The 25,395-nt window shown below is 43.8% G+C and overlaps 1 protein-coding gene across 1 annotated transcript in view; it reads right to left on the bottom strand.

Moving 5' to 3' along the window:
* aacs (acetoacetyl-CoA synthetase) overlaps positions 1-25,395 on the bottom strand; it is a 54,144-nt gene that overhangs the window by 20,040 nt on the left and 8,709 nt on the right. Inside the window, exons 5-10 of the mRNA XM_014172663.2 lie at positions 19,317-19,414; positions 16,610-16,724; positions 16,429-16,510; positions 15,986-16,136; positions 11,255-11,335; positions 10,541-10,665 (exon numbers count right to left, since the gene is read on the bottom strand). Of these exons, the coding sequence (XP_014028138.1) occupies positions 10,541-10,665; positions 11,255-11,335; positions 15,986-16,136; positions 16,429-16,510; positions 16,610-16,724; positions 19,317-19,414 (652 nt within the window). The remainder of the gene's footprint in view (positions 1-10,540; positions 10,666-11,254; positions 11,336-15,985; positions 16,137-16,428; positions 16,511-16,609; positions 16,725-19,316; positions 19,415-25,395) is intronic.

The raw sequence follows: 25,395 nt of genomic DNA, 5'->3' as shown, positions 1-25,395 counted from the left end.
TGTTTTACTTGCTATATTGTATTTACTTTGCCACCACGGCCTTTTTTTGCCTTTACCTCCCTTATCTCACCTCATTTGCTCACATTGTATATAGACTTATTTTTCTACTATATGTTTGTTTTACTCCATGTGTAACTCTTGTTGTATGTGTCAAAGTGCTTTGCTTTATCTTGGCCAGGTCGCAATTGTAAATGAGAACTTGTTCTCAACTTGCCTACCTGGTTAAATAAAGGTGAAATAAAAAAATACAAATAAAGACACAAAGGAGAGGATAATAAGAACATAAAGGATAATAAGACAGAGGCTAAGACACTCAAAATCAAATGTATTGGCCACATACACGTGTTTAGCAGATGTTATTACTGGTGTAGAGAAATGCTTATGTTTCTAGCTCCAACAGTGCAGTAATATCTAACAGTTTCACAACATTTACCCAAAATACACGTAAATCAAAGTAAGGAATGGATTACAAAATATATACATATGTGCGGCATTGGCCTAAGATGCAGTGGCATAGTATAGAATACACTATATACATATGAGATGGGTGATGCAATATGTAAACAGAATTTAAAAGTGACTGAGATACCGTGGAATAGTGTGTGCAGTTTATACATATGAGATGAGTAATGTTAGATACAGAAACATTAATAAAGTGCCCAGTGATTCCTAATCTATGTCTGTCTATAGGCAGCAGCCTCTAATGTGCTAGTGATGGCTATTTAGCAGCCTTGAGATAGCTGTTTTTCAGTCTCTTGGTCCCAGCTTTGATGCACCTGTACTGACCTCGCCTTCTGGATGATAGCGGGGTGAACAGGCAGTGGCTCTGGTGGTTAATGTCCTTGATGATCTTTTTGGCCTTCCTATGGCATTGAGTGCTATAGGTGTCCAGGAGGGTGGGAAGTTTGCATTGGGCAGACCGCACCATCCTCTGGAGAGCTTTGCGGTTGTGGGCGGTGCAGTTGCTGTACCAGGCGGTGATACAGCCTGACAGGACGCTCTCAATTGTCCATCTGTAAAAGTTTGAGAGTTTTAGGTGCCAAGCCAAATTTCTTCAGCCTCCTGTTGTGCCTTCTTCGCCACACTGTCTGTGTGGGTGGACCATTTCAGTTTGTCAGTGATGTGTACGCCGAGGAACTTGAAGCTTTCCACCTTCTCCACTACGGTCCCGTCGATGTGGATAGGGGGATGCTCCCTCTGCGGTTTCCTGAAGTCCACGAGCATCTCCTTTGTTTTGTTGACGTTGAGTGAGAGGTTATTTTCCTGGCACCACACTCCCAGAGCCCTCACCTCATCCCTGTAGGCCGTCTCATCATTGTTGGTAATCAAGCCTACTACTGTTGTGTCGTCTGAAAACTTGATGTTTGAGTTAGAGGCGTGCATGGCCACGCAGTCATGGGTGATAAGGGAGTACAGGAGGGGGCTGAGAACGCACCCTTATGGGGCCCAGGATCAGCAAAGAGGTGTTCTTTCCTACCTTCACCACCCGGGGGCGACCCGTCAGGAAGTCCAGGAACCAGTTGCACAGGGCAGGGTCAGACCCAGGGCCTCGAGCTTGGAGGGTACTATGGTGTTGAATGCTGAGCTATGAACAGCATTCTTACATAGGTATGCCTCTTGTCCAGATGGGACAGGGCAGTATGGTGGCGATCTATTGGGGCGGTAAGCAAATTGAAGTGGGTCTAGGGTGGCAGGTAAGGTGGAGGTGATACGATCCTTGACTAGTCTCTCAAAGCACTTCATGATGACAGAGGTGAGTGCTACGGAGCCGATAGTCATTTAGTTCAGTTACCTTTGCTTTCTTAGGTACAGGAACAATGGTGGACATCTTGAAACATGTAGGAACAGCAGACTGGGATAGTGAGAGATTGAATATATCTGTAAACACACCAACCAGCTGGTCTGCGCATGCTCTGAGGACGTGGCTAGGGATACCATCTTGACCGGCAGCCTTGCGAGGGTTAACACGCTTAAATGTCTTACATCAGCCACGGAGAAGGAGAGCCCACAGTCCTTGATAGCAGACAGCGTCGGTGACTCTGTATTATCCTCAAAGCGAGCGAAGGAGTTGAACCTGTCCGGAAGCAAGACGGGGTCCGCGACGTGGCTGGTTTTCCTTTTCTAATCCATGATTGTCTGTAGACCCTGCCACATACGCCTCGTGTCTGAGCCGTTGAACCGGGACTCAACTTTGTCCCTATACCGACGTTTAGCCTGCTTGATTGCTTTGCGGAGTGAATAACTACTGTTTGCATTCTTCCATATTCCCAGTCTTCAACAGAGAAAAAAAAATGTATGAAATGTATGCATTCACTACTGTAAGTCGCTCTGGATAAGAGCGTCTGCTAAATGACTAAAATGTAAATGTTCTAGCCCTTGTTAAATGCGGTGGTTCGCACTTTCAGTTTTGCGCGAATGCTCCCATCTATCCACGGTTTCTGGTTGGGGTAGGTTTTAATAGTCACAGTGGGTACAACATCTCCTATGCACTTCCTGATAAACTCATTCACCGTATCGGTATGTGTGTCAATATTATTTTCTGATGCTACTCTGAACATATCCCATGATCAAAACAATCTTGATGCTTGGATTCTGATTGGTCAGACTAGCGTTGAATAGGATACTAAGACACACAAAAGGCTAATAAGACATAAGTGATGCAAAAATACATTGACCAAGTGACTGACAGAAAAATATAGGCTATGCCCAGCAAAATGTATCCTTTTTATCTGTATTCATACGACAATTCTAAATGGATTTTATTTTTTTTATCTCACCCATCTACACACAATACCCCATAATGACAAAGTGAAAACATGTTTTTATACATTTATTGAAAGTGAAATACAGAAATCTCATTTACATAAATATTTACACCCCTGAGTCAATACTTCATAGAAGCACCGTTGACAGCGATTACAGTCCTTCTTTGCGAGGCATTGGAAAACCTTCCTGGTCTTTGTGGTTGAATCTGTATTTGAAATTCACTGCTAGACTGAGGGACCTTCCAGATAATTGTATGTGTGGGGTACAGAGATGAGGTAGTCATTCAGAAATCATGTTAAATGTTATTACTGCAAACAGAGTAGGTCCATGCAACTTCTTATTTTTACTCCTCAACTTATTTAGGCTTGTGCTTGAATACCTCTCGACTTGAGCTGTTCATTTAAAAAAAAATGTTTAAAAAAAAAAAAGACATCATTCCACTGACATGGAATATTGTGACAAAATGTAAATGTAATCCATTTTAAATTCAGGCTGTTACAACAAAATGTGGAAAAAGTCAAGGGGAGTGAATACTTTCTGAATGCGTAATAAAATGCTCTGAATCTATCGACAAAGACGACTCAATCTGGACGACAACCACCTGACAATCAACAAATGTATACTGTTTCTATTGTGACAGTTGGGACACAAAATAATATAAAATGGTCCTTGTTCTGTCCAGGTGGACCACATAACAACCCGCAGCAATAAGCAGACATTGATTGGTGACCGTGATTGTCCTGTATAACCCGTAATGGAAGCCCCCAACCAAGGCTGTGAGAGGGTCACATGATGGGGGGGGGGGTGGAGCCTGTTCATGACAAAGCAATATCGTAGTAGGGATGAGGTGACGAGGTCACACCCCTGTCCTGTCGCACTGCCAACCCCAGCACTGCCCACCCCACACAGCACTGCCCACCCCAGCACTGCCCACCATAGCACTGCCCACCATAGCACTGCCCACCATAGCACTGCCCACCCCACCCCAGCCCTTAAATGAGCAGCTGAGATGTATCCCAAATGGCACCCTATTCCCTATATAGTGCACAACTTTAGACCAGGGTCCATAGGGACGCATGCATTGAAAAGGTTGAATGGCCTTGAGACAAGCGACAGCTCGTTACTCATTTCAACCACACATCGTCAAATCAGAACAACTGTCCTTTAAAAAAAGGCCCAGTGCAGTGAGAAACGTGATTTTCCTGTGTTTTACACACTGAATTGTCAGCCTGTTTCGGTGGGATAGTTTTGGCCTTCCATGATGACATCACCAGACAGTAAATTAGTTAAAAGACCAATATGGAGTTCCAAACCCTTGTGTCAATAACACAATTTTAGTTGTCCCTCCCCCCCTCAGACCACTCCCAGACAGTCCTAGCTAAATTGATGCTTGTGAAATTGCTCTTTGCTAAGAAGTTGTTCCTTTTTGACAATTTTCATTGAAAACAATCACTATGAATGCCAGTCTCTCTTGGTTAAAAGTGGAGAGTGACTGCATCACTTCTTTTTAGAAGAAACATTGTTGCAAATGCTAAATTGTTTGCATAGTCAACTTACACACAGCACTGATACACACACTTATCCCACCAGACATGCCACCAGCGGTCTTTTCACAGTCCCCAAATCCAGAACCATTATTGTATGGAACTCCATTCCATCTCATATTGCTCAAATAAACAGCAAGCCTGGTTTCAAAAAACAGAAAGCAACACCTCTCCCCTATTTGACCTAGATAGTTTGTGTGTATGTATTGATATGTAGGCTACGTGTACCTTCTGTCATTTTCCAAAATGTATGTAGTTCTGTCCTTGAGTGGTTGTCTATTAAATGTTCTGTATTATGTCATTCTGTATTATTTCATGTTTTGTGTGGACCCCAGGAAGAGTAGCTGCTGCTTTTGCAATAGCTAATGGGGATCCTAATGAAATACCAAATACAGTAAGGGACTTAAATCGTTACCCAGAAATGATTTCATATTGAGATAAAAACGGCTGCATTGGACCTTTAATGCTTTTCCTACAATGTCTCATGTGACTGTTCTTTCATGTGTATGATTAGTCCAGCCAGTCTAACACATTGAGGGGCCAGAAATGATTGACACCTTTGATAAAGAAGAGCAAAAATGACTTTATAAAATAAAAATACTGAGCTATATTGTATGAAAAAAAAAACTTTGAACAATTATATTAGTACAAGTTAAAATAATTTCCAAGGTTTTTGGTCTAACAAGTAATTGTTTTTTTAAATCAACAAAAAAAAGGTTGGGGTAAAAATTTGACACCCGTTTTCAATACCTCTCCTTGCAAAGATAATGGCACAGCCTTTTTCTAAAATGTTTTACGAGTTGGAAAACATTGTGAGGGATCTTAGACCGTTCCTCCAAAACAGACAGGATTGGGGAGTAACTGACTACATGTAATCTGATCACAAAAATATAACTAATCAGTTACATTACCAGCAAAAATATTGTAATCAGATTAATCTAGTTTTTCAAAAATATCTGTACTTATTACTTTTAATTTCAGAAAGGATATTTCCCCCCAAAAATACATTGACACATTCCTGTTTTTCAGCATTGAAAAAGGTGCAAGTTTAAGTTTGTTCCTCCTGAGCGAGTCTGACCACAAATCAGAGACCACTATGATGACACACCAAATGCATTTGATGGATCCTGGTCTTGTAATGCCTCTTAAAGCGCCAATCAGCAGTAGAGAAAAGAAAAACAACTCCCAGCCCCTATTTTGGTAAAAAGCTGAGTGATGGGGCTGGAGAACTTTAACCACCCAAATTCATAGACAGAGCTATGGATGCAAGGACTGACCATCCATGATATCAAAAGTATAGGTACCCCTTGACTTATTCCACAATTTATTATGTTACAGCCTGAATTCAAAATGGATGAAACAGATTTTTTTTCTCAACCATCTAGAAACTATACCACATAATGACAAAGTGAAAATATGTTCGAATGTATTGGTCACATACACATGTTGAGCAGATGTGTAGTGAAATGCTTATGCTTCTATCTCCGACAGTGCAGTAATATCTAACAAGTGATATCTAACAGTTTCACAACATTTACCCAAAATACACGTAAATCTAAGTAAGGAATGGATTAAAATATATATACATATATGTCAGAGTGGACATTACAGAAAATAGTATGTGTGTGGGGTACAGAAATGGGGTAGTTATTATAAAAATCATGTTAAATCACTATTATGTGAATTGTTAAGCAAATGTTTACTGAACTCGTTTAGGCTTGCCATAACAAAGGGGTTGAATACTTACTGAGTCAACACATTTCAGCTTTCATTTTCTATTAAATTTGTAAAAAAAAAAAAAAAAAAAACCTAGAAACATAATTCCACTTTGACATTATGGGGTATTGTGTGTAGACCAGTGAGAAAACAAAATCTCTCATTTTATTTACTTTAAATCAGGCAGGAACAACAAAATGTGGGAAAAGTCAAGGGGTCTGAATACTTTCTGAAGGCGCTGTATATAGTAATATTAGCTAAAAGCAGCCACACATTATCCAACATGGATATTGGATATTCTATTGGCAGAAGAAGGTAGTTAATTTTTTTAATGGCAGAATAATGATATAAAGCCAGCTGTGTTTGGGCCTGACCTTTCACCTGTAACCTTTAGATGGCGCTGTTCGCTTCACTAAACACCCAGCTGTATACATCAATAATAATATAAAAAATTTGTAGAGTGCATTTTGCACACTTACTGCACATCAATGCCCCTGGGAGAGCTATGAGCCATGATGTTCAAACCGTTTACAAACCATCATTAGAACAAACTATATTGAGCTCTTAATATTAGCCTTAGGCAATAGGACTCAATGGATTTTTACATTGTGTGTATTTAAATTTCATCATTAGTAGCTTACACTTGTTTTAAGACCGTGTACTGTATATGCCAACAATACACCGGTCACCTCATTAGGACATGATACGGTTGTTCCTCCTTTAAAAGTTGCAGCGTAGCTTGAATGGTGCCGCAGAATTCTATGGCACGTTATTTAAGTGAGCCACCAGTACCATGCTAGTTAGTGCTAGTTTGACCACCAGGGGACATCTTTGAGAAGCATTTGGTAGCCTTCAATAATGGCTGTACTAGAGATTGCGGGCACGCGGGAGACCGGGGTTCAATTCCCCAACGGGATGGAAGGAGTAGGCTGTCCTTGTAAATAGGAATTTGTTCTTAACTGATTCCATGTGTGTTATGTCATAGTTTTGATGTCTTGTTTAACGCTTTGTTAAAAAAATATATATATTTTGGAGATGATTTGGTTTTCAACTAACATACAATGAGCGAGAAAAAGGCCATTCTTGAACATGGGGTGAGACATTGTTACTAATTCGTAAATAAAGCCAGTTTGTTATTTAGAATGATTTCTGTTTTTAGAGGGAGAGAAACCAAAAACCTACAAGTCATCTCATGGGTCTCCCAGTCGAGGCCGGCACCGGTATTAAACTAGCCTCTGTAGCAACACAGCCTGCACTGTTATGCAGTGTCTTAGACCGTGGCGCTGTACAACATGACTGGTCGGGAGTGGGCTACAGTACCACAGTAACACCAAAATAATCCTAACAAAATTAAATAATACTAAAACTGTTACACTAAGGTTTGTAAGTAATACTGAAGTCGTGCACAATTATCAGTTTCCATTTCGGTTTATGTCACCCATTCATTGTCAGTTAGAGACACAGTAGGACCCAAAAGCATAATCAGTGCTCTAACTCCCCCTTGTGGTGGTCTTGAGCAATGAAGTGGTGATGCAGGGTACCGTACTAAACCACAAATGACCTCTAAATCCCGCGGCGTAAGCTCGCAACTTTTAAAAGGGGGAACCACTGTATGCAGCAGACGAACTGGGCATATGGCATTCACCCCACTGCAAAACTAGGGCCTGGTATCGCATTTTTTTACAGGGCTGCACGGGTTTCCATAAGATTACAGAAACAGTCATTCCAACAGCGCCTCGTATTGTAGATCAACAAGTCCTCTGTGTAGGTCGGTGTGTGCGCTCCACGCGGGCACTGTCCAGTGTTGAATAAGAAACAAGGCTAATTTTGCCCAGGAAATCCATCTGAGAAACAAAGGGACTCTGGTGAAGAGGAGGAACAACACCTCTCCTTTGTCCTCGACTACACTCCCTGGCACCCGCCCTTCTTTCCCTCTCTTCTTTCTCCTCAGGTAGAATACAAGAGGAAGACAATCGCATGTATCGACCCTGTTTTACCATCTACTTTCACCATTCAAATGGGAGAGATATTAAAAAAGGGGATTCTTTTTACAGTGGGCTTCCTGAATGAGTGCTTCATTGGGTTCATTTACACAGCTGAACAGTCTCGGTCCATGTTTCTTCCATGGGAAATCAATGATCAGACATTTATGTGGTGTGAGCTCCTCCTGGCGGTCTCCTCCTGCTCTCTCAATTCCTCACGCAAGCACCATGTATCAGAGAACCCATTGACAACCTTCAGACAATCCCCAAACAACCTTCTACCACAGGTCACAAAGCGGGATGGGAGTTAGAGAGAGAGAGAGCTAACATTTGGGATTGGACTTAAGATCAACTTTGCTCGTGAAGGTAACTCGACAATAAGGTTAGTAGAATGTTAGTAAAAAAGATGACATGTTGTGATTTCATTTGCAAGGAAAACGTGGCTCTCACATGCCAGCCACCAATTCAGATTGTTGGTAGAGGACCTAATTGCTGCTGGTCTTGCATGGGGCGGCAGGTAGCCTAGTGGTTAGATCTAGCATCCTTTCGGGCCAGTAACCGAAAGGTTGCTAGATCGAATCCCCCGAGCTGACAAGGTAAAAATCTGTCGTTCTGCCCCTGAACAAGGCAGTTAAACCACTGTTCCTAGGCAGTCACTGTAAATAAGAATGTGTTGTTAACTGACTTGCCTAGATAGCTGTAAATAATAATTTATATGCAGGGCTCCCTTGAAAAATAGACATTGGTCTCAATGAATCACCCTGCCTTAATAAAACGGTTATTTTTGTTTCATTGTTGTTGTTGCTGCTGCTGCTTTCCAGCATTTCAAGATAGTGTTCAACACTCAGACAAACACAATGTCTGAGATACCTCTTTGGACAACCATAAATCAGGAAAACATAACACCCTCATGAGGAATATAGATGGATGCAGAAGAGAAAGAACAGAGGAAGAAAGATGAAGAGCAGCCAAAATGTGGATGGATTATCCCCCAGAGTCTAGCGGTCCCTCGCTAAAGAGGTCTGGATTATCCCCCCAGAGTCTAGCGGTCCCTCGCTAAAGAGGTCTGGATTATCCCCCAGAGTCTAGCGGTCCCTCGCTAAAGAGGTCTGGATTATCCCCCAGAGTCTAGCGGTCCCTCGCTAAAGAGGTCTGGATTATCCCCCAGAGTCTAGCGGTCCCTCGCTAAAGAGGTCTGGATTATCCCCCAGAGTCTAGCGGTCCCTCGCTAAAGAGGTCTGGATTATCCCCCAGAGTCTAGCGGTCCCTCGCTAAAGATACAGCAGATTAGGGGCTCATTTGATAGTTTATTCATCATTTTTATACATACCAGTGTGTGGATGTTTCATACAAGGTGCTGCATTTCTTTTGATGAGCTCTACATACAGGAATATCTGGTTGATACAGGCTGCATGCACGTCAAATGGGTTGGTGTGCGTAGGCCTGAAAATCCTGCAGTACGCCAGTGGCTGCTATAACTCCAGCTTTTCATAACAATAGTTTTTTTTCTCCCCCCCTTTGAGGGGGAACAGCAGTGGGAACACAATGAGAAAACAAGGGGCTGTTTCATCCCAGCCAAGACACAGGATTAGGTGTGTACACACACACACACACACACACACACACACACACCTCTGTGTGTGTTCTGAGGGGAGTGTCTCAACAGGCGACTACTATTACATATACCTAGACGAGGATGATTCCCAAGGATGAATCGATAAAACCCAAAATAATCTTGCCTGCAGCCTTGTGGAATCCAAGTTGTTTTCATCCCACATCGTTTAAATACATGTCACCCACCACACCTCCCATTTGGGTTACAGGCTTGTCAGTCTCCACGGTAACTGCCAGCTAACAGCCCACCTTCCCTCTTCGCTCCAGGGTGAAGTTTGCCCTAGATTGCAGATCATGGTCAGTTTATCATTTCCCTACTAATGGTTAAAGTTAGGATTGGGGAAGCTAAACCTAGGGGGCACTGGTGCAGACACTGTGGGGACTGCTACATGCAGTAAGTTCGTGCTCACCAACGTCATCCTCGGCCCCCCCGAGCCATTCCCCCTATGGGTCTTTTCAGCACAACCACACCCAATTTATCTAATCAACTAAATCATGAATCAGGTGAGCTTGTGGCAGAATAGAACTAACAGAACAAATATTTGTACATCATTTAAATGTTGTTGAATGCCGGGCAGGCCCTGAGGACTGGGTTGGGAAACACTGGTCTAGGTAATGCCATCCTTAAAACTGTCATCCTTCCTCCCCCAATCTCAGAATGGCTACTGGATTTGGTTCAGGGGGAAGTGTTGAGATGTTTGACATAATGCGAATGGCAAGGCCCTGCTATGTGGATTTTTCCTCGTCTCTGCCCTATGGGCCAGATGAACCCGTTCCATAATGTGATAGATGCCACAAATGCCAGGTGCAGACCTCCCCGTGAAAAAACCAGCACATCAGAAGAACTGTTCGCTCGTATCCCCTATTTTCCCAACAGACGTAACTTTAGTTAGGGAAGTTGGGAGAGATTAGACTTACCCCAATTGGTCCACAAGGTCCCAGAGGACATTGGGTGTGGGCATGAGAGGTGAGCCGTCGTACAGAACCACAGAGGCCCCTATGGCCAGCGACGTCACCAGCCAGTTCCACATCATCCAGCCCGTCTGATGGAAACAAGAGGGGAAGGACTGTCAGGAAACACCCAGGCTTCCCTCTGCATCCCACCCTCATAGGCCCATGGTAGGAATGCAAAGAGAGCATATTTGTGGAGAGAGTGTGTGTGTCTGACGTACGTGATTGCGTCTGTTCTGTAAAAAAATATCAAAGACGAGAAGTACTGTGTTGCTACCCTTCTATGTGTAAGGAATGAATTCCGCTGTGATTTCTCTGGTACCTCTGTCAGTACGAGGCTGTCAATTACATTGCGGTGAGGTTGCACTTTCATCAGTCTTGACCATTCCCCAAAGGCTTTCAACCACTTGACTTGATGAATAGGATTCTCTAACTTTTGCATCCTGTGTGTTTGTGGTCTTTGAAGAAATTAATTTTTAAAAAACACTGTCTGATTGGTTAGTTACTTGTCAACCTGTACTCAGACCGGCAAAACTGGTTGCGATTACTTCTAGTTTTTTTTTTGGGGGGGTCATTGGGACATTTTGTGTTGACAACTTGATCAGGTTGTAAGGGGATGTTTTGTCAACTTGTGGTTTTAGAGACGACAGGAAGACGTTTTGATCTGACAAGATGACTCACCGTGGTGTAGTAGATGACGACATCACTGCTGGTCACGTTGCCATGGAGAACGTGCTCTTTTAGATGCTGGATAAGCGTCCCCTGCAGATGAGAGAGAGTTAACATGACGAGCGACAGATATATTCCCCCCCCTCAGGTGATCTTGATCTCTGGCTCCCTCGAGTCATTTGTCTGTCTTAATTATTTAAATCAAACAGTGAAGTCCTAATTGCTCTGGAGCAGGTTTTCATCAAGAATCTCTCTGTGCTTTGCTCCGTTCATCTTTCCCTCGATCCTGACTAGTCACCCAGTTCCTTCCGCTGAAAAACATCCACACAGCATGATGCTGCCACCACAATGTTTCACTGTAGGGATGTGCCTCGGCACAATCCTGTCTAGGAGCTCTACGGACAATTCCTTTGAGCTCATGGTTTTGTGCCTTTCCAAATCATGTCCAATCAATTAAATTTAACACAGGTGGATTGAAATCAAGCTGTAGAAACATATAAAGATCTGATCAATGTAAACAGGATGCAACTGAGCTCAATTTCAATTATCAAAGCAAAGGGTCAGAATACTTAAGTCAAACATTTCTAAAAACCTGTTTTCGCTTTGTCATTATGGGGTATTGTGATGTCATTATGGGTTATTGTGATGTCATTATGGGGTATTGTGATGTCATTATGGGGTATTGTGATGTCATTATGGGGTATTGTGATGTCATTATGGGGTATTGTGTGTATATTGATGGGGATTTTATTTTAAAAATCTATTTTAGAATACGGCTGTAATGTAACAAAATGTGGAAAGATGGGTCTGAATATTTTAGGAATGCACTGTATGGAAAAACACACATTTGAAAGTTGTTCTTACAATCAATCGGTCAGATGACAGTCGGTTGACTAATATATAGATTCTTTGTTAGCCCTAAGCTAAATAAACTAAACAAGCTTTCCAGCTACCTAACCCTGTTGCCCCAAGCTAACGTTATAAGCAGCTGGCTAGCTTCATCTGACTAGTGTGGCTTGACCGGAACAGGTCTGTCCATCATCAACCAAATACGAACACAATTTTAGATGACGACACCTACAGTTGAAGTGGGAAGTTTACCTACACTTAGGTTGGGGTCATTAAAACTGGTTTTTCAACCACTCCACAAATTTCTTGTTAACAAACTATAGTTTTCGCAAGTCGGTTAGGACATCTACTTTGTGCATGACAAGTACATTTTTCCAACAATTGTTTACAGACAGATTATTTCACTTATAATTCACTGTATCACAATTCCAGTGGGTCAGAAGTTTACATACACTAAGTTGACTGTGCCTTTAAACACCTTGGAAATTTCCAGAAATTGATGTCATGGCTTTTGAAGCTTCTGATAGGCTAATTGACATCATTTGAGTCAATTGGAGGTGTACCTGTGGATGTATTTCAAGGCCTACCTTCAAACTCAGTGCCTCTTTGCTTGACATCTTGGGAAAATCTAAAGAAATCAGCCAAGACTACAGAAAGAAAAGAAAAAAAATTGTAGACCTCCACAAGTCTGGTTCATCCTTGGGAGCAATTTCCAAACGCCTGAAGGTACCACGTTCATCTGTACAATCAATAGTACGCAAGTATAAACACCACTGGACCATGTAGCCGTCATACCGCTGAGGAAGGAGATGCGTTCTGTCTCCTAGAGATGAACATACTATGGTGGGAAAATGCAAATCAATCCCAGAATAACAGCAAAGGACCTTGTGAAGATGCTGGAGGAAACGGGTACAAAAGTATCTATATCCACAGTAAAACGAGTCTTATATTGACATAACCGGAAAGGCCTCTCAGCAAGGAAGAAGCCACTGCTCCAAAACCACTATAACAAAGCCAGACTACAGTTTGCAACTGCACATGGGGACAAAGATCGTACTTTTTGGAGAATTGTCCTCTGGTCTGATGAAACAAAAATAGAACTGTTCGGCCATAATGACCATCGTTTTGTTTGGAGGAAAAAGGGGGATGCTTGCAAGCTGAAGAACACCATCCCAACCATGAAACACGGGGGTGGCAGCATCATGTTGTGGGGGTGCTTTGCTGCAGGAGGGACTGGTGCACTTCACAAAATAGATTATGTGGATATATTGAAGCAACATCTCAAGAGATCTGTCAGGAAGTTAAAGCTTGATCGCAAATGGGTCTTCCAAATGGACAATGACCCCAAGCACACTTCCAAAGTTGTGGCAAAATGGCTTAAGGACAACAAAGTCAAAGTACTGGAGAGGCCATAACAAAGCCCTGACCTAAATCCTATTGAACATTTGTGGGCAGAACTGAAAAGGCGTGTGCGAGCAAGGAGGCCTACAAACCTGACTCAGTTACACCAGCTCTGTCAGGAGGAATGGGCCAAAATTCATCCAACTTATTGTGGGAACCTTGTGGAAGGCTATCCGAAATGTTTGATCCAAGTTAAACAATATAAAAAGGCAATGCTACCAAATACTAATTGCGTGTATGTAAACTTCTGACCCACTGGGAATGTGATGAAAGAAATTAAAGCTGAAATAAATCATTATCGCTACTATTATTCTGACATTTCACATTCTTAAAATAAAATGGTGATCTAACTGACCTAAAACAGGACATTTTTACTAGGATTAAATGTCAGGAATTGTGAAAAACTGAGATTAAATATAATTTGCCTAAGGGGTATGTAAACTTCCGACTTCAACTGTAGCCAACTATAGCTACTGAAACAGATGTAATTCTGCTGCGTTTTGGGGGGAGAACATTGTTTGCATCCACAAGCTAGCTAGCTTTGTTTTCTGACCAGCATTGTCCCAGAACTTGGGGAAGTGTGTGCGGCAGAGGCATGTGCGCGAGAAACCTTTACCAGCATCATATCATCTGTACTCGTTGAATCGCTGTGACATATGAAACACGAGTTAAAGTGTAATAAGTATGGAAAAAATGTTTTGATAAATGATTGCGCGTCACATGATTTAACATGTTAATCAGGTCCTGATTGGTCAACAAGCTCATTTGACATGCATCTTTGACACGCGAAGACCCAAACGGCGTTCCACAGCTCAGAGATGTGACCCGGTTACCTGGTTAGCTGGTGACCCGGTTACCAGTGGTTACCCTGTCCCCCGAATGTGAGGCTGCACTAACCCCTAGTCTAGTAGGAGTGCTGATCTAGAATGAGGTGTCTCTTGTCCATATCATCTGATTCATTCTGATCTAAAAGGCTGAACTGATCCTACAGTAGATCAACTCTCTACAGGCCCTGGACTGAGAGGCACCTCTCTCTAAACTAACCCTACAGTAGATCAACTCTCTCTAAACTGATCCTACAGTAGATAAACTCTCTCTAAACAGACCCTACAGTAGATCAGCTCTCTCCAAAATCTACATGAGGCTAACTGCTAGTTCACTTTTCCACTACATAAACGTACCACATGTGTCCAACCAAGACGGCCTGAGAGCGTCTCGACATGTTGATTTTCCTTTCCTGAACATTGCAATATATTTTTCTGTGTGTGTAGCCCAAAAATGTCCCAGTCTGGGAAAATAGGCTAGCTAATAATTTGTCAGTGCAGCCCTCAACGTTCCTACATTGTGCTTATGCTAGCCCCTAAAAAATAAAAATAAAAATAGGAAAAAGTTGTGACATCCCTGACACAACGGGACCCCTCTGTCTCTAATCTAAGTGTGCATTGGCAGAAGGACTTTTGGCGTTTAAGTGACTGTGTGAGTGCCAGGGCCGTTAGAGCCGGGGGGGAGTAATTACGAGATGAGGAGAGCGGGATGAGAAGTGTATGCGGAGAGCGTGCTCCGATGCCATGCCTCTTCTCTTGTTTCCATAGCGGGCGCTGTTTGGGTTTGACAGCATTCCTAACAAAGCCTAACAAGGTGCCTCTAGTGCCAGTTTAATTGCCTGTGCTGGCGGGCACCACCAGAGTCGAATGCCGCATAACTATCTAATTATCCGGAGAAGGGGTGGGGAGGGAGAGAAAGAGCACGAAGAGGAAATTGTACAATGGAAGGAAGGAGGACGCAGCGGGAGGGAGTCAGAGAGAAGCTAAAAGTGGTGTCGAAACCCTCAAACACGCCCGAATGTCTCAACTAACAAGCAAACTTGGGGGGGGGGGCAGGAAATGTCAATTGTTTTGCCCCTTGAAGGCTAAGTGATTGTGAATTAGACATACAGTACACTCCAGTGTTTTTAAACAGCTCGCCATAACTAAAAACACCATCCACATTCATCTGCTCAAGTCTTATTTCATCCATTTAAAATGGTGTCTACAGTTTATTTTACTGTGTACAGAACGAATCCCTAATCAACATAGATCAGATTAATACACCTGTATAAAAACAGGCCTTTATGTGACACACAGACAGACAGACTTTTCCCATCTTTTTCGGATGGACTGCTGCTGCCCTCTGGTGGGAGAAACCATTAACGAAGGGTAGTGTTGTGGCCTATAAGGAATTTGTAGCGAGGATGTTGTTTGAATGTTGTTTTAATTTAGAAATAATAAAAGGTGAAGACGTTCTGTTTTAAACTCACACAGTGACCCTACAATGCAGGACAGTTGCTTTGGTTTGGCATTTCTTCTGGAGTGTTATTTCTGTTTGGAATCCTACTTTGTGTTCCAATGTCTGCTGGACATTCAGTGTGATGTGGATGACAGAACTGTGTACAGATGAGGTCTGACCCAGCAGCCATACGCGTGCGTGGGTATCAGAGAGAGAGCAGTATCTTACCCCTGCCGAGTGCACCATACACTTGGGGGATCCGGTGGTCCCAGAGGAGTACATGATAAACAGGGGGTGAGAGAAGGGCAGCTGCTCAAACTCCAGCTGAGGGGCCTGGTCCCCCTCCTTCCCTGTGGCCAGAAAGTCATCTAGATACACACTGGGGAGGGGAAAAGAAGAGACGTAGACATGGTAAAAAAGTAAAACAGGAAGAGGGGGTTAAAAAGATACTCAGATAAATGTATAGCCAAAGCCCAAGTGGGAGAGACTGCAAGAGTGTTAGTTATATTGAAGGAAATTAACATACCATACACACTTCACATTAGGTAAACGAGGTTAAATGATAAAAACACAGAAAGTACGTCCCAAACTGCACCCTATGTCCTATATTAGAGCACTACGTTTGACCAGAACCCATAAAGGGTCAACCTGACTCAGTCAGAAATACACACCTATTAGGGATCCTGGAAAGATCAGTGTCCTGTTTGCTTCGTACGTAGGGAATGACAACCACCTTCTGGAGATCGGGCAGTCCTAAGAACAGACCGTGCTAGTGACATTATACACACACCCCAATACTAACTAACCACACACACACAAACAAAAGGACCCACAAACAGGGCATTGCACTACCTTTGACCACACTGTGTAGTTTCTCCATGTGGTCGTGCCGTTTGCCGTTGTACACCACCGCTGCAACGGAGAAGATGAGCTTTGGCTGGATCTGAGAAAACCTGTCCAACACACCCTGAGAGAGAGCGAGAGAGAGCGAGAGAGAGATACAATGGATACATTTTTGGGAAAAACAAGTCGTACAGTTAAACTACGTAAAAGTAAAAAAGAACCCCAGAGGATGTGGTTTCTAATGTGGACTTTACAGTCACACTGAGTTTAATGTGGTCCTCGGTATGGGTTTCTAATGTGCACGGAGCATACATACAGTACCAACTGGGCCGTAGCTACATACGAGGAAATACGTCTGGTTTTCAACTTACTGTTGACAGTTAGAATAGTAGAATACACAAGGTGCATCAGCATTTTTCCACTTATCTGTCACTCAAAGAAAAGTCACCCCAATTAGACTATCTTAGTAAAAAATAAAATAATGTAGATTGGTCAAATTAGTCTAGCCAGCTATCATGTAAAATTCAAAACCAGGCACGCAGGGCCCCCTGATCTCCATGGGGCCCCCACAGATTTTATTAGTCACTCTCACTCAGATAATATATTAACAAAATGTGTAGAAATGCAGAAATATTAGCTGGGGGAAAAAAAGGTTCAGTAATGAAAATGCTTTTTTTACTTTTTCTGCAAACAGATCCCTGTGTACGTATTCAATTATAGTTTTCAAACCTGCGGGTGCGGAGTTAATGTGTAGCGACTAATGGTATAGCTAATAGGCTATGTGTTTGTAGATCGCCTGAGGTGAACGAAGCTATAGTAACCAGTATGATAATGACTGGGGCCATTTCTACTGTTCTCCACAAAGCATTGAGCTTTTAAAATGTTTTTTTATTTTTTTAAATCAGTAAATTTGCTTAAACTATTTTAAAATAAGATTTAAACATTCTCTCCTCAGAGAAGGCCAACTAGACATTCTCTGCTCCTGTGTGGGATATTGTTCTCCCTGTTTGCAAACTAGTAATTTCTTCTTGATATATTATCAACAACTGCTCTTACTTGTTCACCTGGAAATTCCTATTCCACAGTCAGCTAGGGAAATTTGATTCAAATCATCCGAAACGGCAGTAAACACTACAAATAGACAGACTTTCTCTTTAGTATTACAAGCCATATCTAAAGTGCCTTTGAAGATGCCGATGTGGTACAATGCTTTGTGTTGAAATACTCTCTTTTCGCCACAAGGGGGCAGTAAAAGATCAGACAGAGAGTCCCAACAGTACTGTATATCCTTCCTCCTGAAGTAGGCACTCCTTCACTACTTCTCATAAATCTAAATGTATTGGATTGGTGGAGGTATGGGCCAGTGGGATTTACCCACCACATTTCCTACATCATAGCTTTCGTCCCAATTATCTCTCCTTCCTCCCAAAGTGTGCAGCTGCGATTGCAAACTGATTTGAAAAGGAAATTACTTGTATAAGAAACATGGTGGAAACTCGTACTTGCCTATACCTCCGCCAATCCAACACTTTTATATTTGTGGGAAGTAATGAACGAGCGCACACTTCAGGAGGAAGGAGGTATTGTTGGGACGTAACAGGACAGGTGGTATTCATGTTGACAGATGCATTCACGCAAGACACTGGTACCAATGCAGGGTGTTCCATTTCTAGCGTAGCATCAGCAGTATTCCGCTGGCAGGGGCTAACTCCCATTCAGGCTGACGCCACGAGTCACCACACTCAACAGAATCCCTGCTCGTTGGGCGTCTTAAATACTTTTAGCATTTGCTTTAGCCTGCATGTCATGCCAGGTGGGGTGGGGGTGACGACAACTAAGGGCCATAACAGAGCTAACTAACAACCCCCCCCAGGAGCCATTAGCAAGACGAACAAAGTACTATTCCAAAATTAGAGAAAACCCTCACCTACCCATGACTGCTGACCTACGCCCTCCTATACCCCCTCCCTCACTTCCCTTGGTCAAAAGTGGTGGACTACATGGGGAACAGGGCGTAGTGGTGGTGGACTACATGGGGAACAGGGCGTAGTGGTGGTGGACTACATGGGGAACAGGGCGTAGTGGTGGTGGACTACATGGGGAACAGGGCGTAGTGGTGGTGGACTACATGGGGAACAGGGCGTAGTGGTGGTGGACTACATGGGGAACAGGGCGTAGTGGTGGTGGACTACATGGGGAACAGGGCGTAGTGGTGGTGGACTACATGGGGAACAGGGCGTAGTGGTGGTGGACTACATGGGGAACAGGGCGTAGTGGTGGTGGACTACATGGGGAACAGGGCGTAGTGGTGGTGGACTACATGGGGAACAGGGCGTAGTGGTGGTGGACTACATGGGGAACAGGGCGTAGTGGTGGTGGACTACATGGGGAACAGGGCGTAGTGGTGGTGGACTACATGGGGAACAGGGCGTAGTGGTGGTGGACTACATGGGGAACAGGGCGTAGTGGTGGTGGACTACATGGGGAACAGGGCGTAGTGGTGGTGGACTACATGGGGAACAGGGCGTAGTGGTGGTGGACTACATGGGGAACAGGGCGTAGTGGTGGTGGACTACATGGGGAACAGGGCGTAGTGGTGGTGGACTACATGGGGAACAGGGCGTAGTGGTGGTGGACTACATGGGGAATAGGGTGTAGTGGTGGTGGACTACATTGGGAATAGGGTGTCATAAGATGCAGTCGAGGTCATCCTTACGTTGACTCCAAAGTCCACAGAGGTGGACGACCAGATGGCCCCGATGCTGGCCGCAGCCAACATGGCCTCCACCGCATGGATCCCATTGGGTAGATAGCCTGAGAGAGCAACAGAGAGCGACAGAGAGAGGGGAGAAAGAAAGGAGAGAGGAAAAAGAGAAGGTTAATTGTGGAGGGCATTCAAATGATCAATGTTACGATAAGTCATGAATCCTTTCTCCGTCAGGACGCCATCTCCCTTGTTACTTGTGACTCACCAGGACACAAATCTAATTTCATAGGGAGGAGAGGAAACAGCAGCTTACGGAACTGGACTAAGGACAAGTCGTGGTAGAGAGAGCAGGATAAAGGACAAGTCGTGGTAGAGAGGGCAGGATAAAGGACAAGTCGTGGTAGAGAGGGCAGGATAAAGGTCAAGTCGTGGTAGAGAGAGCAGGATAAAGGTCAAGTCGTGGTAGAGAGAGCAGGATAAAGGACAAGTCGTGGTAGAGAGAGCAGGATAAAGGTCAAGTCGTGGTAGAGAGAGCAGGATAAAGGTCAAGTCGTGGTAGAGAGAGCAGGATAAAGGTCAAGTCGTGGTAGAGAGAGCAGGATAAAGGTCAAGTCGTGGTAGAGAGAGCAGGATAAAGGTCAAGTCGTGGTAGAGAGAGCAGGATAAAGGTCAAGTCGTGGTAGAGAGAGCAGGATAAAGGTCAAGTCGTGGTAGAGAGAGCAGGATAAAGGTCAAGTCGTGGTAGAGAGAGCAGGATAAAGGTCAAGTCGTGGTACAGATAGCAGGATAATAAAGCATAACACCGTGGGGCGTTCATTCTAGGAACAGGTAGTCATCCCAGGAAGAAACCAATGAGAGTGAATATCAGAGAGCTAGGCTGCATCCCAAATGGCACCCTTTTCCCCTATATAGTGCACTACTTTTGACCAGAGCCCTGTAAGGGATAGGGTGCCATTTGTGACGCAGCCCTAGTTGAGTCCTACATGGCTCCAGCAGCTTGAGTGCTGCCTCAGGTCAGGGGTCCGATATCAGCAGTGATATGTACGCTGCCTAAAGTTGTCCACATACATAAGTTCACTTTGCTCCTAGCAGAACTGGGCTAGGTGAAGTGAAAGTCTGTGTCTCTCACACTCCCTAAAACACCTCCGTTTGAAAAACAAGGGAAAAAAATGCAATATTACTCATTTGTCCCTCTTTAGACACCATATCAACAGCATACCCACTAACACTTCTTCAAAAAGTCAGAATCAATCTAAGATGAATCAAGTAATCTGTCATAAATTTACGTTTTTGTAGACACAAACACTTCATTGAAGATTCCCTACAGTCGACCAATCACCGACAAAGGGGCGTAGACGGGCCTCCCGAGAGGCACAGCGGTCTAAAGCAGTGCATCGCTGTGCTAGAGGTGTCACTACAGACCCGGCCCGGATGTCCTTGTTCCATCACACTCTAGCGACTCCTGTGGCGGGCCCGGGCGCATGCAAGCAGACTTGGGTTGCCAGCTGGAAGATGTTTCCTCCGACACATTAGTGCAGCTGGCATCCGGGTCAAGCGAGCAGTGTGTCAAGAAACAGTCATGTTTCGGAAGACACATGGCTCTCGACTTGCCTCTCCGGTGTTTGTACGGATTTGCAGCGATGGGACAAGACTAACTACCAATTGGATATCACGAAATTGGGGAGAAGGTGTAAAATGTACAAGTACGTTCGGCTACCGAACATCAGCTTGCCTCCAGAAAAATGTGTGCCCAAACAGCCCCACAGAAAATAACTGCCAAACACCCCAAAAAAATCTAAAATAAATTGTCTGGGAAGCATACGCTAAGTTTAAGGTGAACAGCAGCCTGTTTGGTGGCAAAACAAGTAGGCCAGCAATGTCAAGCATCGGCCTGCAACCATAACCATTTAACAAATCACACTTTCGCTGGCTATTGTGTGCACTTGTCTGTTTTTTACTAGCACTGATTTAGCTGATAGCTGCTTTATTGAAAAACAATGTACTTACATGAACTGTGATGTGTAGTCTTACCTAGCTACTTAGAGTGAGAGTGTCTGATAAATGAGGTAACCAGTATGCGTGTGTGTCTCAGGTAGGTTAATCCAGGTAGGTAGGTCAGTGTGACAAACAGGCTCACCTGATATCCCGGTGATCAGGTAATCCCCTAACTGGTTCCGAGGCACACAGAGGGGGGGGGGGGGGGTAGGGAGAAAGGACACAATCCAAGCTTTAAATTTTTTTTGTAGAAGCCTACATGACTGTCTGTAGAGTTGTGACACACAACACCTTGCACTTACTTGGTGGAAACCTTCAATAGCAAGAGCCACACCTATAGGCTGTCAGACTCTCCCAATCCTGTTCCTGGGTCGCCAAGAACTCATTTTTGTTTTGGTCCTCGTACTAACACACTAATCAACTCATCACCAACCCTTTGATTATTTTAAATCAGGTGTGAAAATGTTAATACATTTTTTTTTTTTTTTATTAAAAACTGTGCACCCCTTTGGGTCCCCAGGACCAGGAACCACTGGGACAATTAATGTAGTCTACAACACTGGACGCCATTAGGATTAGCTGTCGCCACTGGCGTTGGCTAATGGGATTCCTACATTAATAAAAAAATGAAAATACAATATGTAACCTGCAACAATTATATTGTGTAACCTACTTCCTACATCCACAAACTAGATGGAACTAGTGTGGTAGAGAGAAACTGACTATGATAAAGTTGTGAGTGTACAACCATGTTAATGAGATAGCCTCAGGTAATAAGGAAGCTAAGGATACAGTATCAGTCTGAATAATGAGGAAGGTGTTGCTTGGTTGGGGCTTTGATCATACAGTTTAGATATAGGCCTGGTCAAAGTACTCGTGTCTCTAGATTTGAGGGAATAGTGGCTAACTCAGCAAAAACAGTGCCTTTCAGGACCCTGTCTTTCAAAGATAATTCGTAAAAATCCAAATACAGATCTTCATTGTAAAGGGTTTAAACACTGTGTCCCATGCTTTTTCAATGAACCATCAACAATTAATGAACATGCACCTGTGGAACGGTCGTTAAGACACTAACAGCTTACAGACGGTAGGCAATTAAGGTAAGTTATGAAAACTTAGGATACTAGAGGCCTTTCTACTGACTCTGAAAAAAACAAGAGAAAGATGCCCAGGGTCCCTGCTCATCGGTGTGAACGTGCCTTAGACATGCTGCAAGGAGGCATGAGGACTGCAGATGTGGCCAGGGCAATAAATTGCAATGTCCGTACCGTGAGACGCCTAAGACAGCGCTACAGGGAGACAGGACAGACAGCTGATCGTCCTCGCAGTGGCAGCCCACGTGTAACACCTGCATAGGATGGGTACATCCGAACATCACACCTGCGGGACAGGTACAGGATGTTAACAATAACTGCCCGAGTTACACCAGGAACGCACAATCCCTCCATCAGTGCTCAGGCTGTCCGCAATAGGCTGAGAGAGGCTGGACTAAGGGCTTGTAGGCCTGTTGTAAGGCAGGTCCTCACCAGCAACAACGTCACCTATGGGCACAAACCCACCGTCGCTGGACCAGACAGGACTGTCAAAAAGTGCTCTTCACTGACGAGTCACGGTTGTCTCACCAGGGGTGATGGTCGGATTCGCATTTATCGTTGAAGGAATGAGCGTTACGCCAAGGCCTGTACTCTGGAGTGGGATCGATTTGGAGGTGGAGGGTCCGTCATGGTCTGTGTGTCGCAGCATCATCAGACTGAGCTTGTCGTCATTGCAGGCAATCTCAACGCTGTGCGTTACAGGGAAGACATCCTCCTCCCTCATTTGGTACCCTTCCTGCAGGCTCATCCTGACATGACCTTCCAGCATGACAATGCCACCAGCCATATTGCTCGTTTTGTGCATGATTTCCTGCAAGACAGGAATGTCAGTGTTCTGCCATGGCCAGCAAAGTGCCCGGATCTCAATCCCATTGAGCACGTCTGGGAGCTGTTGGATCGGAGGGTGAAGGCTAGGGCCATTCCCCCAAGAAATGTCCAGGAACTTGCAGGTGCCTTAGTGGAAGAGTGGGGTAACATCTCACAGAAAGAACTGGCAAATCTGGTGCAGTCCATGAGAAGGAGATGGACTGCAGTACATTGCAGCTGGTGGCCACACCAGAGAAACTTTCTTTTGATTTTGACCTTCCCCTTAGTTCAGGGACACATTATTCAATTTCTGTTAGTCACATGTCTGTGGAACATGTTCAGTTTATATCTCAGTTGTTGAATCTTGTTATGTTCAATCAAATATTTACACATGTTAAGTTTGCTGAAAATAAACGCATGACAGTGAGAGGACGTTTCTTTTTTTGCTGAGTTTACATATACATCTTCCAAAGGCTTCTGATAAAAACACATTTAACTGGAACTTAGTCAGCAATACACCCAGTAATGTATTCATGTTTCTCTTACCAAATGAATTGTTCTGCAGTTTACATATGATATTAAGACAGACATAGGTCAAGTGGCACACCACAGAACCAGAATGACATTTCTATGTAACACACACAAGGTTAAATGAAGGAGAGAACAGTGAGAACCAGCACCGTCTGCAGCTGAGGGGGTTCATTTCTAGAAGGATAGATGGAGAGGTGTGTTTTGACTGCAGCCATAAACCTTGACTGGTTTCATCTGCTGAGTGGTTATATCTCTCTCCCCCACACTGAAAAGGAAGTCCACACTTTATCAAACAGAGTGGGACAAGGACACGTAGCACACACACACACACACACACACACACACACACAGTATTACAACACACACACACCTAGTATTACAGCACGCACACACACAGAGATATACCTAGTATTACAGCACGCACACACACAGAGATATACCTAGTATTACAGCACACACACACACACCTACCTACCTAGTATTACAGCACACACACAGAGATACACCTAGTATTACAGCACGCACACACACAGATACACCTAGTATTACAGCACGCACACACAGATACACCTAGTATTACAGCACGCACACACACAGAGAGATACACCTAGTATTACAGCACTCACGCACAGAGAGATACACCTAGTATTACAGCACTCACGCACACAGATACACCTAGTATTACAGCACGCACACACACGTCACCAATTATGGTTTACCGTACACTGTGCAGATACAGTACACCTACAGGTTGAGTAGTGTTATGATATTCTGCTTCGGCTATCTTTAGGATTGCACTGGACAATTTGAACGATGATTGAAGACTATTATACACAAATTGAAAACCCAATGACAACACAGAACAGCAGGGAGAGGCCATCTCTAAAAAGAATAATACAAAATCACAGTCGATCTTTTTCTGTGATTCAAAAGGTTTGTTCAGCTCTCCTACTGAAACTACCACAGAACTAGCAGACTAGCCCATGTCGGTCATCTTGGCTTGTTACGTGGCATAGGGTGAAACTGCCCCTACACTGATCTTGGGTTAGTTTTGTATTTCCCCCAACTAAATGGTTAAAGTCAGGATTGGGGGAGGGGAAGCTGATCCTAGATCTGTACCTAAGGGAAACTTCAGAGCTTGTTACATAATGGATTGACAGCATAATGGGAGCTTAGCTTCTTCCACATCTACTTTATAGTTTACTAGGCTAGTTTGTTTATTTATTTAAAATCAGGGACCGTGCAAACAAAAATAGTGCACCATACTTAGCTACATCTCATTTCCATCTGCAGCAGTCCCTTTGTTGAGCATATGTCACACACACACAAGACGGCTCATAATAATGTCTGGAATTGAGTTAATGGAATGACATCAAAACCACGTGTTTGATGTTGTTGATACCTTCCCAACATTCCACTCCAGCCATTACCACAACCCGTCCTCCCCAATTAAGGTGCCACCAACCTCCTGTGATACACACGTAGTATGACAATAGCATGACTCAGGAAGTAGAGTGGGGGTGGGGTGAAGAGGACCGAGTCAGGAAGGAGAGGACGTGGTCATTACACAGTCCCACTGACCTGACCTTAAATGGACCCTCACAAAGTAGCAGAGACGAGTCATTTAGCTAATCAAACCCATGGATTTCCGTGGTGCCAGG

This window comes from Salmo salar, chromosome ssa24 (genome assembly GCF_905237065.1).
Source record: "Salmo salar chromosome ssa24, Ssal_v3.1, whole genome shotgun sequence".
NCBI classification, from domain to species: domain Eukaryota; kingdom Metazoa; phylum Chordata; class Actinopteri; order Salmoniformes; family Salmonidae; genus Salmo; species Salmo salar.
Note: the sequence above shows the minus strand (reverse complement) of the source record. Positions and strands in the feature narration are given on the sequence as shown.